Here is a 15,585-nt window from a genome sequence, read left to right on the forward strand (position 1 = left end):
GTCAGAATTACTACCATAATGACTCAAGAAAATGGGCAACTTAATATTCATACACATGTAATTCAATTCATTTTTCAAAACAAACCTGCATATTCATCTGAATAACAGCATGTCTGAAAGTTTAAATTCGTGAATACCTCCAGAGGCCACACTGTCATGCATCAAGGGCTGAGAAAGCGCTCATTCATTAGAGTAGCAGTGTATGTGTGATTCCCTGCGTGCTGCAAAAAAGATCGGCCGTGATTGTTGGCACAATCTGCCGATCGCTGATCACAGACTTAAGATGAAGATTGGCTGATTTAGATCGGTGGCCGATCGATCGGTGCACCCCTAGTTAGGACATGATGTTGCTGAGATGAAATGTTCCCTATTATTAACTGATTAAGTCAAGTTGACCAAAGTTTAAATGTGACAAAAATGTAAATGCCTTTACATCAGAATATGACTAATATTGGTATGTGTGTTTAGATGTAAACGAGTGTGAGAGGCCAGGTATCTGCGGTCCAGGCCAGTGTTATAACACCATTGGAAACTACACCTGCATCTGCCCACCTGAGTACATGCAGATTAACGGAGGAAACAACTGCATGGGTCTGCATGAGTCTACACAAACACACATCACACACACACATGCATTCACATACTACATATACAACACACAGTTACACTTTTGGTAATGTCATTTAATTCAGATTGTAATGTGAGTTGTGTGTTTTGTGTGTGTTCAGACATGCGGAAGAGTTTGTGTTACAGGAACTACTACTCTGATAATGCCACATGTGATGGAGAACTCACCTTCAACGTGACCAAGAAATTCTGCTGCTGCTCCTACAACATCGGTCGTGCCTGGAACAAACCCTGTGAACAGTGTCCCATACCCAGCACCAGTAAGACACACACAGAGATTTAAATGAGAACCTATCATGGATTTATTTTGGCTTTTGGCTTATTTTGCTCAGTCTGGTACCCATAGAATGGCTATGTAAACCCATTTACACAGAAACACCTACTCACACACAGTCTGGGGTGGGTTACGATTTCTGAGGCCCCAAGCAACTGACCAACCCGGGGCCCCATTTTGAAAAATTGTGCTTGAAAAAATGACATAAAATTGATTTTAAATCATAATTTTAAATTAATCCTATCAGCCACTGTAGCCAAGTACATTCAAAATGTTTAATGAAATAAAAATCTAGTTAAAGATAATGAATGTATTTTTTTTCTGTTTTTTCACAATACAGTGATAACAAGCAATATTTACCTACATATATTTTACAAAACACTTTTTTTCCTTTATTTATTTATTTATTTTTTTTGTGAACAGGGTGTGCAAAACTACTTTACCCAGTAATATTTTGAAATTCCGTTGTTACAGTATATATTAATATTATAACCCAACAATTATTTATTGTTGTCCAGTTTGACATTATAATATAATACAGTAATATTATTATTAATTTGACTTGTTGTATACAATAGTAATATATTTCTGTCTTATTTACTTTACTTTCACCTGGAGCTAATATTCTGGCGCTGCAGTGTATTGTTCACCATATTGCAAAAGGCTGTATTTTATGTAAGCATCGTAGGCAACATTCGTAAAAGTAAACATACAAGACACGGCAGCCCCTCAGCTCACTATAGCAGAAAGTAAAAAACAATGCCGTTTATCAAGCGCTTAAACTGTGTTTGGTGCAGAACAATCTGGAATAATGTTAAACATTGTAACACTCACCTCTTTGCAACTTGAACTTGTTCAGAAATATTTGTGACACCTTCGCTAAAAACAATCTAGACGCAGCTCAACGAATGAAACAGAACGCAGGTGTCTCAACGTGCATTTTTGAAATCTGAAGTTCTTTTTAACTTGACACAGTGTCTAAAACTGTTCCGGTCCTGCCTGAGACACTGAAGAAACATCAAGGATGTTCGGCCAGGGCGTTTACATAGAAAAACAATGGAAAACAGAACAGATGCACGCAAAAACACTTTCGGTGTAAACGGCCTCTAACTCATCCGTTCGCTCATATCTGTGTGAGTGAAAGCGCATGGGCGAAACAAGTTCGGAAGGCCTATATATTTTTTCATAAATTAAAAACCTGAACCCAAAGTCCTACTGACCTGAACCCAGCAGCTTCGTGAACTGCTCTGAGATCGCAGACAACAACGTATCTGCGTGTGCAACATGTCACCCCTCAAGCGGTTTTTGCTGAGATTTCCTACCGGGGCGGGGGGCACCCCGACGTCCAGGGCCTCACGCAATTGCATGGTTTGCATGGTGGTTAAAACCGCTACTGCACACAGTCATGTAAGTGTAACATCGAAGGGCAGGCAAGGCAGAACAGGCACAGGAACAAACAAAGACGATGATGAAGAGGAAAGAACCCAAACGTGAAATCCTAACGTGAAAGTATCAAAACAAGGTGGCACACAAACATGAACAGAAACTTGAGCCATACAGACTTGACTGGAATAAACTATTACTTGAATAAACTATGACTAGACTAAGACTTAGACTAGCTACAACATTACATTTACAATACTCGCCCAAGGACACTGGCAAACATGAGGGCTAAAATACAGAGACAGGGGTTAACAAGATAACAAGACGAATCAAACGAGAACCAATGACAAGACATGACTAATGAACATAATAACGAGACAATTATTGGGTGTCCATCCAACTATTTTTATGTGCATTTTGAAATTGCGCATAAGAAATCCTGAATGGTAATGCTTGATATGCGAATACACTTTCTAAATTCGCTTACAATTTAATGCACTAGGAGGAGGTGGATTTTCTATAGTTTCGCATTATTTAAAATGCGCATTAAGGTGATGGAAACGGTTTATTCACAAAACAGTGACGTGTTTTGACCATTCGTGCATGTGTTATGAGTGTGCGATAGCTTGATGTAACTAGCCTACCGAAAGGTCTGACCGTGGCACACAATTCTTTGAACATAGCGCTTGTCATTCAGAAGCGTTTAACCCACAGCTGGTCGATAAAGTGGGTCCTCACAATCCGCCAGAACAGTTTTAAGAGCGGTGCTCCCAGGTATGCGGAGACTATTTCAGCCCACATTATATCAGATATTACACTTATTCTGCAGTGTCTCGTGGATGTATTTAATAAAATGAGATACATGCTCCAATCTTGCAAATAAAAGTGTCCCCAAAGCAGGGAGAAGTCATTCAGCTGCTCCATCATGACGAGGCGACTCCCTCATAATAATATGCATTACATAGTGGGTGGAAACACACAACAACGCGTATTTTCACAAGTCAAATTTTTAGAAATGTGCTTAAAAAATGCTAAACATTTTGGATTGAAACCCAACAATAGACAATAAACCAATGAGAACAAAACACATGAAACATGAGGGTCACATGACTAGATAAAACAGGATCACATGAGGGGAACATGAAGTCACATGACATGAACAGGAGCAAGGAGCAAGAAATTGAAAGCTAAACTTCAAAATAAAAGACATGAACATAAGAACATGAATCAAAACATGAACAAAACACATGAACGTGACAGTAAGTAACAGTTGTTCTCTGTTGTAGATGAGTTTGCTGTGCTGTGTGGAAGTGAGAGACCTGGATATTTCATTGATATCTACACCGGACAAGTTGTTGGTAAATGCCACCCCCCAAACACACACACACAAAGATATACAAGTATAAACACAGAAACACACACACAATTCTGTCTGTAGATTCCTCTCTGGCTTCAGTTGCGTGTGTGTTTGTGATCCACAGACATCGACGAGTGCCGGGAGATTCCAGGTGTGTGTGAGAACGGAGTGTGTATCAACATGATCGGCAGTTTCCGCTGTGAATGTCCGATGGGTTTCGTCTATAACGACAAGCTGATCATCTGTGAGGGTAAGAGCTTGTGTGTGTGTGTGTGTGTGTGTGTGTGTGTGTTAAAGTGTGAAAATGTACACAACTTAGTTATTTACAGGAGTGACTCTGCATTCTACTATACAATTCACTCCTGTAAAATTCAGGTACCACATTTACTTTAAATCTGTGTAGTGTGTACAGAACCGAACTGAAGAACTTGTTAAAGGAGTGGCGTAATTAGAAACATCAGACTTGAGAGAGTCTCTCTTTGTCAGCCCTGTGGTTTCAGGATAATACATGCAATACAGTCCAAAGAGTGCAGGCTTTTTAAAAGCCACAGTTCAAAGAACATAAACAAAACACGGTGCATTTGTCGATGGCAGCTTACTAAAAAGTAGCTATAAATGTAAAATATTATTTTTGGTTGTTAAACTGTTGGCATCTATGTTTCTAGTTTGCTGCTGCTATACGGCAAACTTTTCAAACTTAATTTTCAGCAAAATTAATATTTTCATAAATTTATGTTTTATAAATAAACTCAGCAAGACCAGTTATAATATGCTGACTGTTCCAATATGTTGAACACTTTACTTAGGACTGTGCTAGTGAAAATTGTCTCCTATCCATAACAGATATTTTCATCATGCTCCTACTAATTGAAGTAATCTTTAGGAATATCTGAAGGCAAACAAGGCCAGTTTATTTCCTAATATCAAACATCATTTGAACAGAACATTTTTTAGACAAGAGGAAAACTTTGTCCTTAATTTGTCAATAGTCTTGGAGTTCCAGACTTTAAAGCCCTTTAAGCACAGGTAAGGCCATGGATGGCTCCTTATTTCTGTGGTTAGGTAAATAAAAACAAAAAGGATTATAGAAATAAGGTGTTAATTAATTTTGATTGAGTTTAGTTCATTTAGTTCATAGTTCATTTAGTTGATTTCACATAGCAGTTTAAAGGGTTAGTTTACCCAAAAATGAAAATTCTCTCATCATTTACTCACCCTCATGCCATCCCAGAAGTGTATGACTTTCATTCTTCTTCAGAACACAAATATATATATTTTTTTTTTCTCCCCAATTTGGAATGCCCAATTCCCAATGTGCTCTAAGTCCTTGTGGTGGTGTAGTGACTCGCCTCAGTCTGGGTGGCGGAGGACGAATCTCAGTTGCCTCAGCGTCTGAGACCGTCAATCTACGCATCTTATCACATGGCTTGTTGAGCACGTTACTGCGGAGACCTAGTGCGTGTGGAGGCTTCACACTATTCTCCACGGCATCCATGCTCAACTCACCATGCGCCCCACCGAGAGCAAACCACATTATAGCGACACAAGGAGGTTAACCCAACGTGAATCTACCCACCTTAGCAACCAGGCCAGTTGGTTGTTTAGGAAGCCTGACTGGAGTCACTCAGCACGCCCTGGATTCGAACTTGCGATTCCAGGTGTGGTAATCAGCGTCTTTACTTGTCTTTACCCAGGCCCCCGAACACAAAGATTTTTAGAAGAATATTTCAGCTCTGTAGCATTTTTTACTATAAATATTCACTTTCACATTCTTCTTTTGTTTTTGGCAATTTTCATTCTTTGTGCATATCGCCTCATACTGGGCAGGGAGGAGAATTTATAGTAAAAACAAATGAAAGAAAGTTCTACACATCTGGAATGGCATGAGGGTGAGTAATTGATGAGAGAATTTTAATTTTTGGATGAACTATCCGATTAAAGATAAAAAATTCTGCATTGAATTCAAAAGGTTTCATATACTTAGATGGTGATAAATAACTCCAGTTATGCAATTATACATAAGTAATTATGTTTTATATATATATATATATATATATATATATATATATATATATATATATATATATATATATATATATATATATATATATATATACTGGCAGCCAAAAGTTTGGAATAATGTACAGATTTTGCTGTTTCGAAAGGAAATTGGTACTTTCATTCACCAATTCAAATGATCACAAAGTATAGTCAGGACATTACTGATGTAAAAAACAGCACCATCACTATTTGAAAAAAGTCATTTTTGATCAAATCTACACAGGCCCCATTTCCAGCAGCCATCACTCCAACACCTTATCCTTGAGTAATCATGCTAAACTGCTAATTTGGTACTAGAAAATCACTTGCCATTATATCAAGCACAGCTGCAAGCTATTTGGTTCATTAAATGAAGCTTAACATTGTCTTTGTGTTTGTTTTTGAGTTGTCACAGTATGCAATAGACTGGCATGTCTTAAGGTCAATATTAGGTCAAAAATGGCAAAAAATAAACAGCTTTCTCTAGAAACTCGTCAGTCAATCATTGTTTTGAAGAATGAAGGCTATACAATGCTTGAAATTGCCAAAAAACTGAAGATTTCATACAAAAGTGTACACTACAGTCTTCAAAGACAAAGGACAACTGGCTCTAACAAGGACAGAAAGAGATGTGGAAGGCCAGATGTACAACTAAACAAGAGGATAAGCACATCAGAGTCTCTATTTTGAGAAATAGACGCCTCACATGTCCTCAGCTGACAGCTTCATTGAATTCTACCTGCTCAACACCAGTTTCATGTACAACAGTAAAGAGAAGACTCAGGGGTGCAGGCCTTATGGGAAGAATTGCAAAGAAAAAGCCACTTATGAAACAGAAAAACAAAAAGAAAAGGTTAGAGTGGGCAAAGAAACACAGACATTGGACAACAGATAATTGGAAAAGAGTGTTATGGATCTTAACCCCATTGAGCTTTTGTGGGATCAGCTAGACTGTAGGGTGCGTGAGAAGTGCCCGACAAGTGCTACAGAAAGTGTGGGGTGAAATGTCACCTGAGTATCTGGACAAACTGACAGATAGAATGGCAAGGATCTGCATAGCTATCATTGCTGCATGTGGAGATTTTTTGATGAGAACTCTTTGAAGTAGTTTAAGAAGTTCTGAACATTGTTTTCAAATTGTATTAGTAATTTTTCACGTTATTAATGTCCTGACTACACATTGTGATCAGTTGAATGTCATTTTGGTGAATAAAAGTACCAATTTCTTTCCATAAGAGCAAAATCTGTACATTATTCCAAACTTTTGGCTGCCAGTGTGAAAATATATATATATATATATATACACTATATTGCCAAAAGTATTCGCTCATCTGCCTTTAGACGCATATGAACTCAAGTGACATCCCATTCTTAATCCATAGGGTTTAATATGACGTCGGCCCACCCTTTGCAGCTATAACAGCTTCAACTCTTCTGGGAAGGCTTTCCACAAGGTTTAGGAGTGTGTTTATGGGAATTTTTTACCATTCTTCCAGAAGCGCATTTGTGAGGTCAGACACTGATGTTGGACGAGAAGGCCTGGCTCGCAGTCTTCGCTCTAATTCATCCCAAAGGTGCTCTATCGGGTTGAGGTCAGGACTCTGTGCAGGCCAGTCAAGTTCTTCCACACCAAACTCGCTCATCCATGTCTTTATGGACCTTGCTTTGTGCACTGGTGCGCAGTCATGTTAGAACAGGAAGGGGCCATCCCCAAACTGTTCCCACAAAGTTGGGAGCTTGGAATTGTCCAAAATCTCTTGGTATGCTGAAGCATTCAGAGTTCCTTTCACTGGAACTAAGGGGCCAAGCCCAGCTCCTGAAAAACAACCCCACACCATAATCCCCCCTCCACCAAGCTTCACAGTTGGCACAATGCAGTCAGACAAGTACCGTTCTCCTGGCAACCGCCAAACCCAGACTCGTCCATCAGATTGCCAGATGGAGAAGCATGATTCGTCACTCCAGAGAACGCGTCTCCACTGCTCTAGAGTCCAGTGGCGGCGTGCTTTACACCACTGCATCCGACGCTTTGCATTGCACTTGGCGATGTATGGCTTGGATGCAGCTGCTCGGCCATGGAAACCCATTCCATGAAGCTCTCTACGCACTGTTCTTGAGCTAATCTGAAGGCCACATGAACTTTGGAGGTCTGTAGTGATTGACTCTGCAGAAAGTTGGCGACCTCAGCACACTATGCGCCTCAGCATCCGCTGACCCCGCTCTGTCATTTTACGTGGCCTACCACTTCGTGGCTGAGTTGCTGTCATTCCCAATCGCTTCCACTTTGTTATAATACTACTGACAGTTGACTGTGGAATATTTAGTAGCGAGGAAATTTCACGACTGGACTTGTTGCACAGGTGGCATCCTATCACAATACCACGCTGGAATTCACTGAGCTCCTGAGAGCGGTCCATTCTTTCACAAATATTTGTAGAAGCAGTCTGCATGCCTAGGTGCTTCATTTTACACACCTGTGGCCATGGAAGTGATTGGAACACCTGAATTCAATTATTTGGATGGGTGAGCGAATACTTTTGGCAATTTAGTGTGTATATATATATATATATATATATATATATATATATATATATATATATATATATATATATATATATATATATACAACAGTTAGTTTTGGTCCTCGAATCTGATTGTTTATTGTTTATCGAATAACTTGTTAGAAACAGCACAAGCCGTGATACTATTTCTGAAGTGACTTTTTTGAATTACTAACGAAGGCTTGGATGCATCATTTGGTTTGAACAGCAATGGCAGATTCTGATCCGTCGCGTAAGAAAGTAGTTCCAAGCACAAATGCGTTTTTTATGACCGTTCTCAGTGTTTCCTAATTTTTTTACATTTACTTGTTCATTGAACTGTTGTATATAAGCAACATCACACTCACAATCATGCTATATGGCCCTAAATCAGCACTGCTGTGATTAGCTACGGCACTCTACCTGTGGCCGAATCATAGCAGTGCTGATGTAGGGCCCTATCGCACTCTTGCTCGTGTGATATTGCTTATATATAAAATTAAATGCAATTATTTAATAAACAAACTTTGAGCATGTGGATGACGGTATACACCGATCAGCCACAACATTAAAACCACCTGCCTAATATCGTGTAGGTCCCCATCGTGCAGCCAAAACAGCTTTGACCCATCGAGGCATGGATTCTACAAGACCTCACGTCTAAAGACGTTAGCAGCAGATCCTTTAAGTCCTGTAAGTTGCGAGGTGGGGCCTCCATAGATAAGACTTGGTCAAGCACATCCCACAGATGCTCAATCGGACTGAGATCTGGGGAATTTGGAGGCCATATCAACACCTTGAACTCTTTGTCATGTTCCTCAAACCATTCCTGAACTATTTTTGCAGTGGCAGGGGACATTATCCTGCTGAAAGAGGCCACTGCCATCAGTGAATACCGTTGCCATGAAGGGGTGCATGTGGTCTGTAACAATCTTTAGGTAGGTGGTACGTGTCAGAGTAACATCCACATGAATGCCAGGACCCAAGGTTTCCCAGCAGAACATAGCCCAGATCATCACACTGCCTCTGCCGGCCTGCCTTCTTCCCATGGTGCATCCTACTGCCATCTAGCCCACATGATCTAAAAGAAAACGTGATTCATCAGACCAGGCCACCTTCTTCCATTGCTCTATGGTCCAGTTCTGATGCTCATGTGCCCATTGTAGGCGCTTTTGGCAGTGGACAGGGTTCAGCATAGGCACTCTGACCGGTCTGTGGCTACGCAGCCCCATACGCAGCAAGCTGCAGTGCACTGTGTGTTCTGACACCTTTCTATCATGGCCAGCATTATGTTTTTCAGCAATTTCACCTGTGGATTTAATGTTGTGGCTGATCAGTGTATGTCAGTCACCACCAAAGACCATTTTAGATTAACCCTGACTATGTCACACCATGTATTTTGTACACACATTTAACATAATTTATGGGCTTCACTCCTGCAAATACTATATATTCAGTTCACACTCTCAAAACCTTCTAGTGTGTACATGCCCTCTATTGACCATGTAATGTGTTTGCGTGTAGATATTGATGAGTGTCAAAATGGACCGGTGTGTCAGCAGCACGCTGTCTGTTTGAATGTTCCTGGAAGTTACCGCTGTGAGTGTAAACCTGGATACCGGCAGACACCCACACAGCAGTGTGTAGGTGAGTGTGTGTATCACATGACATCAGTGTGTGGATAATGATGATGATGTTGATGATGATAATGATGGTGTTTCTTGTACTCTCAGATCGTAATGAGTGTGCTGAGAATCCAAACATCTGCAGTCCGGGTCAGTGTATTGACATGGTTGGCAGTTATCGCTGTATCTGTCCCAACGGCTTCAAATCCACTCCAGATCTGTGTATCGGTGAGAGATCAACACACAGCTGTCTCTCTGTTTTATTAGTTAAGTTAGACATGATGTTAACTGTACAGAATATTCTCTCTGTGTTCAGATGTTGATGAGTGTGAGCGGCAGCCGTGCGGTAATGGAACTTGTAAGAACACTGTTGGCTCCTACAACTGCCTGTGTTACCCAGGATTCCAGCTGTCACACAACAATGACTGCATTGGTACAACACACCACTAAGATCAACTCATATTGTTGTTTTACGACTGATACAGTTCTCAGCTGTGGTTTCTAATGTAGACAGTTGTGTTTATGGCTGCATGATTTCCTCCTTTAAGTGTATTTGTGTGTGTTGTTCAGACACAGACGAGTGTGCGTCTCTCAGGGGCTTGTGTAGAAACGGCAACTGCTTCAACACTGTGGGTTCATTTGTGTGTGTGTGTCTGGATGGATATAAACTCTCTCCCGATGGCAGGACTTGTGTAGGTGAGACACGAACCTTATTTACAGCATCTAACTCCATTTTCTGTGTTTTCATTTACTATCTATTTACAGTTTACTTTTAGATTATTTTTATATTGCTAAATGTAGATAATTTCCTTTATGTTTACATCGACTGTTTCTTTGTTGTGTTTGCACAATTATTTGTTCTGTCTAAGCATTTCAATGCCCAACAAACTCAGTGTAAGCTGTGCAAATGACAAATTATCCAACTTGACTTGAAACTTGACTCCTTCCGTACAGACATCAATGAGTGTTTGATCAATCCTGGCACATGCGGTCCTGGAACATGTCAGAATCTAGACGGTTCTTACAGGTGCATCTGTCCTCTAGGATATTACCTCCAGAACGAGAGGTGTGAAGGTCAGTGACACTTTAAAATTATCATCAGTAAGTTTTATTGGTGTCTGAATATATAAAGTAACCATATAATTGCATGAAGCTTGAACAGGAAATAGATTCAGAGATGAGTCTCAGCGTCAGACACCACACGACAATCAGTTCACTGTCTGATATTATGCACAACACTGGAAAGCACTTCTGAAACTGTTCATTGAAACAGTTGCACCATTATTCGATTTATTTTTTTCCATGGTGGAGATAAATCTGCCCCTAAATGGCACATAAAGAAAAGCAAACTGTGGTTAATCACTCTACACATCTTTTCCTAAGTGGGGTATTCTTGGCCAGAATAATCTGCAAAGTGGACCAGACTTTATGCTAGTTAAAAGTCTGATTACATGAAACATGAGCAAATCTGACCAGGCCAAATAAAACACTGCAATCTCTCTCTGTTTTTGGTCAGATATTGATGAATGCAGTCACACTCCAGAGATATGTATCTTCGGTAAGTGTGTAAACACACCGGGCAGCTTCAGGTGCGACTGTCCGGAGGGATTCCAGCTCTCCTCATCCGGAAAGAGATGTGTGGGTGAGTTTTTCCAGACAGCTTCCTGTCACTGTTCATGTACAATAGAGTCTTTATTACAGAATCCCATACACACCAGTTTACATGGCTTAATTAAATATTAAAAGCATCGTGTAGAATGTCAGTTATGAAGCTCGTCGTATTTAATGAGTGAAGCTCGTCATATTTTTTCACTTATTCGTTAACTGTCTCACACTTTCCATCAGTCACTCTGTCTGTCTGACCTGGAGAACAGAACAGAGTGTTTCCTAGCTGTGTGTGTGTGTGTGTGTGTGTGTGTGTGTATGTGTGCAAAAGGGTGGAAAGGCTTCTGTGAATGAAAAACAGGCTTCAGGGAATAAGAGCAACAGAGCCGCCCAACTCTTTCTCAAGAGCTCACACATACACGCAGACATCATTAAAACTAGGTGTGGGTCGTATATGCAAACATTTTTATCGTTATATTATTGAAATAGAATAAATGTTTGACAAAGGTCTGTGCCCTTTATATTATGTTATTTAATAAAAATCTGTAAGTTTTATGACAGTATGTACAGGGTTTCCGCGGGTCTTAAAAAAGTATTAAAAAGTCTTAATTCGTCCTTCCACAAATTAAGGCCTTAAAAAGGTATTAAATCAGAGCAAAAAGTCTTAAATTCATAAGGTCATGACATTAAATGTTATGAGGGATTGTTTTCTTGTTGCGTTTAAGTAGGGTCACCAGACGTACCGTTTTATTCATTTTAAGGCACAATTTACAATCATGTTTTAATCAAACCGCACAATGATGACTCTTAAGACATTCAAGATATTAAAGCTTTATTTTCTGTTAAAGCATAATTTTCTGGAAAGCTGCTTTGAAACAGTCGATGTTGTGAAAAGCGCTATACTAAACTTCACTTGAATTCATTTAGAGTTTATATTATTATTATATTGTTTAAAAAAGAAAACACATAAATGCACAAAATAATATAATAAACATGTCCAGAGACACCCAAGTAGCCAAATTTTTTTTTTCATTGTGAAATTGGTAAAACATTTATTTTATTTGGCCTTAAAAATCTTAAATTTCGTTCTTATGAACCTGCAGATAGCCTGAATTATGTCCCGGTTTCAGCTGGTAGGCTCACTGATTTTTTCTTATTACATTTAATATAATCATTGTCCTTCTCGCTGTTGTCTTCGGAATCGTTTGCAGTGAAGAGAAGCAATTTCGATGTGTCGCACGTTGATTTGGTGATACTTTAATTCTAGTCTTTCTGCAAATCTGCTGAAGGTCTGATCAGAAGGTAAATGTTATTTGCACATTCTGGTGGAGCAGAGGTTTTAAAGCCTTAATATACTTTTTGTAAAATGAGTTAAAAAGTAATGGAGATCTACTGAAAGTTGTATTTTAAACTTTGAAGTGTTACTATAATGATGACTCTTCATGTGATCCCTAGACATTTACTTTTAGAGAACATATTGACGTATTGTGTTCCCTTCAATTGATTCTTTAAATTTTCTTTAGTTGGTCTTAAAAAGTCTTAAATTTAGCTTCATAAAACCTGCAGAAACTGTACTTTTGCTATTTTTCCCATTGTAAAAAAGGTGTGGAAGTGGTGTTTATTCATTTATCACTCTATTCTTAAAATGTTTGTTTGATATCAAAATATACATCATTTTACATTTTTTTTATAGTAAAATAATTAAAGCACTAGCAGTAAAGAATGTCAGCATTAGCAACAGTAACTAAGGGGGCGGGGCCTAGTGGATGTCAGTTTCACGTCATGAAAAAAGCATCTTCCTCATTTTCTCACTGAATGCAAAGAACACACATTCCTAACCATGCGGTGGTGTTTTGCGCAAACACAGTAAAAACAATACTTGATTATGAACACTGGCTGACTTATTTCTCATTTTAACCAGTGTATCACCCACTCCCTAAAAGAAGCTGTTTGAATTTATACAGGATTCTTTCTTACCCTCAGATATTCGTGTAAATTATTGTTACACAAAGTTTGAGAATGGACGCTGTCTGGTGCCGAAGCCTCTGAACACGACTAAAGGAGTTTGTTGCTGCAGCGCCATGCCGGGTCAGGGCTGGGGCGACCCCTGTGAAATCTGCCCTGGCAAAGATGAAGGTAAATGTTTGACACAAAAACACACACACTCAGTGTTTTTTTTTTGTTTGTTTTGTTTTGTTTTTTACACTCCAGTCATTATGAGTGTGTTTGTGTGTGTTTCAGAGGCGTACACAGCATTATGTTTTGCTCCTGGAAAAAGTTTCACTATAGACGACACTGCATTGGGTGAGTGACGCTAACCTGATGAAATCAAAGAGTCTGTGTGTGTTAGTGCATTCGTTCACACAGACTAATGAATTGTGGGTTTCAGATGTCGACGAGTGCACAGAAAATCCTGGCATCTGTAAAAACGGACACTGCATCAACACAGACGGAACGTTCCGCTGCGAGTGTCCATTCGGCTACAGACTCGATTTCACAGGGATAAACTGTGAAGGTCAGGGTTGATTTTTAACATTTAAACTGATCTGCCAAACATGAGCAAATTTAATCAAACTACTTCAGTGTGAAGTGTCTATGAATCATTTTTACAATCCTATTAGTTTATTAGATGATCAGCGGTGATGTCACTGGGATTATTTGGAGTCAACATAAGGAGTGTAAATACTGACTTGAAGTTTTTAAACACAGTTTGTGTGTGTAATGAATCTGTCTTTACTGGACTCTCTCTTCAGACACAAACGAGTGTGAGCTGGGTAACCCGTGTGGTAACGGCACCTGCACAAATGTGGAGGGAGCATTTGAATGCAGTTGTGATGAGGGATTCGAGCCCGGACCCATGATGACCTGTGAAGGTGCAGAAGCAGACAGTGATGTTATTGTTTGAGTCAATATTGTGCTGCTTTTTTATTTACATTGTACTACCAAAACATTACATGCACAGAACAGATCAATTCTACACCTACTGTAAATCATCCACATGAAGCACACCACACATCACCGTTGTAAAGCAAACGCGAATGCTATTGCTATTGCGCTTAGTTTAAAAAAAAAAAAAGAAACAGCTTTCAGATTAAGCTCTGAATGTGTTTTTAAAGATTTCCTGTTTCAGTGGCATGCCCAACATTAAAGGCTTCTAACTCTACAAAAAACAAAGAGGTTCAATTGTTTAGTATCATTTTAAACTTTTCAAATTTTTTAATGATATAGATTATGATAAATGATATGACTCTCAGGCTTTTTTTCTAATTTTTCTGATTTAACATTATATATCTCAGGGTGTAAATAAGGTAACTCCGAAAAACAAAAAAAGCTTTTGTTTTGTTCCCTATCATGTCAGCTGTATCTGAGTACAATTTTGTGTTGATACGACAAAGCAATCAAAAGTTATAGCATTAAAAATATTATTTATCTAATTGACCAAAAGCCTCCAAACAAACAAAAAACAATAATTGTGCAGAACTGATTACACATGCAAATACAACAATGACTAAAGTTCTCTCTCCAAAGCATGCAGTTCCATTCTGTCTCATTTTAGCCATCAGTGAGTCTCTGTCATGTACTTGGTGCCATCTCCTGGTGGCCATATGTAATTAGAGTAAACGATTCTCTCTGCCCATATTTGGATGACTTCCACCTCTGGTTGCAGAGATCTGAATCCTAATATGATTGGTTTAGTGTTCAATGACACTGGACCACATACTACATCATTTCAGATGAACTCATCTGATCCAGGAAAGCTGGTGTTTTTAGCCAGATAGCACATTATGTGCTGTGTGCTGTATTAATTACTGTAGTTATTAAAAAAAAAAAAAAATTGTTGGTGGGCCAGTCCAAGCTTAAAGGATTAACCAAACTCTGAACTCTGACATCAAATAGAATTAGGTGCACACCAAAAGCTCTAGTGTGAAACTGATTTTATTGGTTTGAACTAAGTGCATTTGAGTTTTATTATACACGTGACGATGTTTATGCAGATGTGAATGAGTGCTCCCAGAATCCTTTGCTCTGTGCGTTCCGTTGCATCAACACGGTGGGATCGTATGAATGCAAATGTCCAGCAGGATATGTGCTGAGAGAAGACCGCAGGATGTGCAAAGGTATAAACACACGAGA

The 15,585-nt window shown here is 39.2% G+C and overlaps 1 protein-coding gene across 1 annotated transcript in view; it reads left to right on the forward strand.

The window, feature by feature from the left end:
* Window positions 1–15,585, forward strand: part of LOC127455817 (fibrillin-1-like) — a 135,344-nt gene that overhangs the window by 95,275 nt on the left and 24,484 nt on the right. Inside the window, exons 41-55 of the mRNA XM_051723968.1 lie at window positions 469–591; window positions 729–887; window positions 3,571–3,642; window positions 3,766–3,891; window positions 9,746–9,868; window positions 9,955–10,074; window positions 10,163–10,279; window positions 10,417–10,542; window positions 10,801–10,920; window positions 11,363–11,488; window positions 13,435–13,587; window positions 13,693–13,755; window positions 13,841–13,966; window positions 14,205–14,324; window positions 15,447–15,569. Of these exons, the coding sequence (XP_051579928.1) occupies window positions 469–591; window positions 729–887; window positions 3,571–3,642; window positions 3,766–3,891; window positions 9,746–9,868; window positions 9,955–10,074; window positions 10,163–10,279; window positions 10,417–10,542; window positions 10,801–10,920; window positions 11,363–11,488; window positions 13,435–13,587; window positions 13,693–13,755; window positions 13,841–13,966; window positions 14,205–14,324; window positions 15,447–15,569 (1,797 nt within the window). The remainder of the gene's footprint in view (window positions 1–468; window positions 592–728; window positions 888–3,570; window positions 3,643–3,765; window positions 3,892–9,745; window positions 9,869–9,954; window positions 10,075–10,162; window positions 10,280–10,416; window positions 10,543–10,800; window positions 10,921–11,362; window positions 11,489–13,434; window positions 13,588–13,692; window positions 13,756–13,840; window positions 13,967–14,204; window positions 14,325–15,446; window positions 15,570–15,585) is intronic.

This window comes from Myxocyprinus asiaticus, chromosome 18, assembly GCF_019703515.2.
Source record: "Myxocyprinus asiaticus isolate MX2 ecotype Aquarium Trade chromosome 18, UBuf_Myxa_2, whole genome shotgun sequence".
Taxonomy (NCBI): Eukaryota; Metazoa; Chordata; class Actinopteri; order Cypriniformes; family Catostomidae; genus Myxocyprinus; species Myxocyprinus asiaticus.